Source organism: Nicotiana tabacum, chromosome 12 (genome assembly GCF_000715075.1).
Source record: "Nicotiana tabacum cultivar K326 chromosome 12, ASM71507v2, whole genome shotgun sequence".
Classification (NCBI taxonomy): Eukaryota; Viridiplantae; Streptophyta; class Magnoliopsida; order Solanales; family Solanaceae; genus Nicotiana; species Nicotiana tabacum.
The window spans coordinates 129,794,859-129,798,233 of record NC_134091.1 but is presented as its reverse complement, the minus strand read 5'-3'; the positions used below and the strand labels follow the sequence as shown (position 1 = coordinate 129,798,233).

Genomic DNA, 3,375 nt, shown 5'->3' with positions numbered 1-3,375 from the left:
CTATGCTTCAGTGACTATATTCTTGTAGTGTTGTGTATTAAGCTTCCTAAGCTCTCTTTTAAGAAGCTTCATCTTCCTTAAAACTTGAAACGTTTTACATCCTTCCACGTGCATTTCCCAGCCTTTTTCAATCACTCTCAAGAACTGAGTATGCTTGGACCATACATTACAGTACTTGAAAGTTCTTCTCTGCTTAACATTGATGTCTCCCATTGTGATATTTATAGGGAAATGATCACTAATTTCCTCTGCCAAATATATTGCTTTACATGTGGACATGCTATGCAACCATTCATTATTGATAAACATCCAATCTATTTTTGAGTATATCCTTTGACCTTCCCCTTTATCATTCCAGGTAAATATCTGGCCATTGTGAGCTAACTCCATCAAACCACTCTTATATATGCAGGTTTTAAAGTCGACTAACTCTGCCCATGTGACTGGGTTCCCACCCATTCTATCTTCACTACTTAATACTGAATTAAAGTCACCAACCACAAGCCAAGCCTTTATGCTCCCGCTGCTTAGTGTTATTATCTCTTGCCAGAGGGTTCTCCTTTCTTCTTTTGTATTGAAAGCATATACGAATGATATTATGTAGTTCACCTATAAGGGAATATGCAACACCTTACAAGTCACTATTTGTGCCTCAACATTGACATGAACTACCTTATTGTAATCTGGCCTCCAAGCAATCAACACTCTTCCATTATAGTGTGCTTCAAGATTAGTAATATAATTCCATCCTTCAAACATGCTTTTTGTTATTTCTTCAACTTTATTTATATTTATTTTTGTTTCCAGCAATCCTACTAGCCCTACATCCTCATATTTTTACAGAGTAGTTTAGCCTCCCTCTACTTATTTGGGGCATTTAGCCCCCTCACATATCAGCAGAGTAATCTAACCATTCCCTGTATTGGGAATAGATCGACCAGCCTCATTATTTCCTTGGCCTTTACTTGTACCACTACCAGTTCTTTGGAGCACTTGAAATGTATTGTTTCCTTCCATTTGTTGTTGTTCTTTGTTCTGTTGCCTCCCTACTCTCATAAGAGTGATCCACTCAGTAGAATGGGGCTGATTCTCTTTACTTTTTCCATCCTAACCATTGCCTTCCTGTTTCTTACTAGCATGTGCTTGTATATTCCCATGTTTCTCTTGTACTGTTTCTTTTCCATCAGAAGTTTGCTTTTCTGTTGAAACCTTTTTATGCTTCCATCAGAAGTATATTCCCCTGTTTCTCTTGTACCTGTTGACCCTTCTTATCACTTTTCTTCATGCAATCTGCATTATCATGCCCATATTGGTGGCAAAATTTACATAGGGTAGGTCTTCGGTCATATACAACCCTTTGCTCAATCATTTGACCTTTTTCATTCCTAAATATCATAATGTCAGGCAATTTAGTGTCTAGACCTACCTCCACCAGAAGCCTAGCAAAATTCAATCCAACTCCAGTTTCTGTATTTTGGTCTACCATAAGTGGCTTCCCAACTAAGCTTCCTATCTTTCTCAATCCCTTAGGGCTCCAATACTTGAAGTCAAACCCTGGTAATTTAATCCATATTGGAACCGTTTGTATTTCTTCCTTTGAAAACTCCATATCAGAGTTCCATGCTTTAACAATAAAAGGTTTATTGTCTAAATGGAAAATGCTTCCCTGTAAAACTTCATTTTTTGCAGCCTCTGTTTCAAACCTTACCAGAATAATACCATTTTTTAGCATCACAATTTGACTTATTCCATGTTTTGACCACATCCTTTTAATGTATCCTTTGATTATTGCATATGGAGGATGGGCTCCCAACACATAACACACAACAGATATATTCCAATACTCAATTTCTGAGGTTATGTCCTCTAATTCAATTGCAGTGATAGAGGTCTCACCTTGCACAAGAGGAGCAACATATTCGAGTTTAAATCCAGCTTTGTTAATCTTTGTAATGTCAAATTTATCCCATATGGACTCTTTTGGAGGTAGGGATTGCAGTTCCTCCTCAACTTCATCAGCCCATGACTTCCTTCCACCAATCGGAGATGAGCTCTTTCCCTTATCAGCTATTGTTTGAATAATCGCACTCCATAGATGCAATTTCTGCATCTGACCTTTTTCCCCAATTTCAGCTTCAGTTTGGTCTTCCCCCACTGCCATTGGAGTAACATCTGAACTACCAATAATTTTTGTAAGACCGATTTATGCAATCTTAGATGTAGATGCCGTCACATTGGGTTGTGATGAAGTGCTCTGATCTTCCTTCGCATTTGGCAAAACTAGGGTTAATGCTCCGTTGGTTCCTTCCTCTTCGCTATTCTCCCTAGTTTGCTCTCCACGAGAGCTTTGCATTCCTTTCAATCCACGTTGAGCTACTCCTTTTACCGCATCCGCTTGTGCCATTAGTGCTTTTTGAGATGGAATTCGAGCTCTCTTTCCCATGGCAAACGCACGTTAGTTAAACTGCGCCGAGAGAGAAGATACCATCCGTGAAAAGCTTAATTAAAGATAATATATTCATAATTTGTTTAAAACTCAAAATAAAAAGTGCAGGAATTTGATTAACTATCTAGGAATAGTAATATATAAATATAATAATGTCATAAATCACTAAATTTATAATTTTAGAACGACATATTGTATAAATTATAATCAAATATTTTTTAAAAATCTAAAAATAAAATATTTGAGACATATAGGGCCAGATAATCCAAAAACAAATTACTAGTTCTTTTTTTCCTGATTGTTATGACGGTAGACATTTGATTGTTATATTTATAATTTTGTGTACTTGGGTCAATTGGTATAAGCGAACTCTTTGGAGTCCACCGAAATTCATAGAATTATCTAGTTCTAGAGCTGCATTTCACCCCTTAAGTTTATGAAATCACTAATGAGCCTACCCAAAAAATATTGTGAAGAAAATAATCGAAAAGGAACACTCTACACACCCCCCCACCACCCCCCACCCCCACCCCAAAAAAAGAAGAAGAAGAAGAATCCTTCAATAATTAAAAAAAGAAAAAGAAAAAGAAACACTCTACCCAGCAGAAGAGAATTCTATGGAACTAGTGCAATTATTGAACTGAAAAGAGATTGGTAGTAATTTTACGAAATCACTTGAAATTCGAACGTTCTTAATTTATTTGAAATCCAAAGGCTCCACCCTGCAATCCTCTAAACTAATGGGTGGAACGAGTGTATCGACTACGGGTTTAATCTAACTTGATTACTTTAGTCCAAATTATATATTTGACTATGTAAAAATCATTATTTGAATTCATAAGATTCAAATCATGTATCCGTTTCTATCGGGACACATGGTGATAATATTCTTTGTGGGTGGAATCAGAAGCCATGCAGGGGCAAGAAAA

At 36.7% G+C, this 3,375-nt stretch overlaps 2 protein-coding genes across 2 annotated transcripts; both read right to left on the bottom strand.

Annotated features, from left to right (window-relative positions):
* LOC142167387 (uncharacterized) lies at nucleotides 1-759 on the bottom strand. The gene is made up of 2 exons (XM_075227554.1): nucleotides 673-759; nucleotides 1-609 (listed from the first exon to the last, which is right to left on the bottom strand). Exons 1-2 carry the CDS (start codon nucleotides 757-759, stop codon nucleotides 1-3), a joined length of 696 nt encoding a protein of 231 aa, XP_075083655.1.
* A 454-nt stretch (nucleotides 760-1,213) lies between these two features.
* Nucleotides 1,214-2,161, bottom strand: LOC107778129 (uncharacterized). Its single transcript, XM_016598333.1, has one exon. The coding sequence runs from the start codon at nucleotides 2,159-2,161 to the stop codon at nucleotides 1,214-1,216; it is 948 nt and encodes a 315-aa protein (XP_016453819.1).
* Nucleotides 2,162-3,375: the final 1,214 nt, after the last annotated feature.

What these genes read in the sequence shown, in the direction of transcription:
- LOC142167387 (XM_075227554.1), bottom strand. Translation starts at nt 759, where the DNA reads ATGTTTGAAGGATGGAATTATATTACTAATCTTGAAGCACACTATAAT. An exon ending in GGAGGCCAGATTACAATAAG is followed by an intron (nt 610 to 672) that starts GTAGTTCATGTC and finishes ATTCCCTTATAG; the next exon opens with GTGAACTACATAATATCATT.
- LOC107778129 (XM_016598333.1), bottom strand. Translation starts at nt 2,161, where the DNA reads ATGGCAGTGGGGGAAGACCAAACTGAAGCTGAAATTGGGGAAAAAGGT.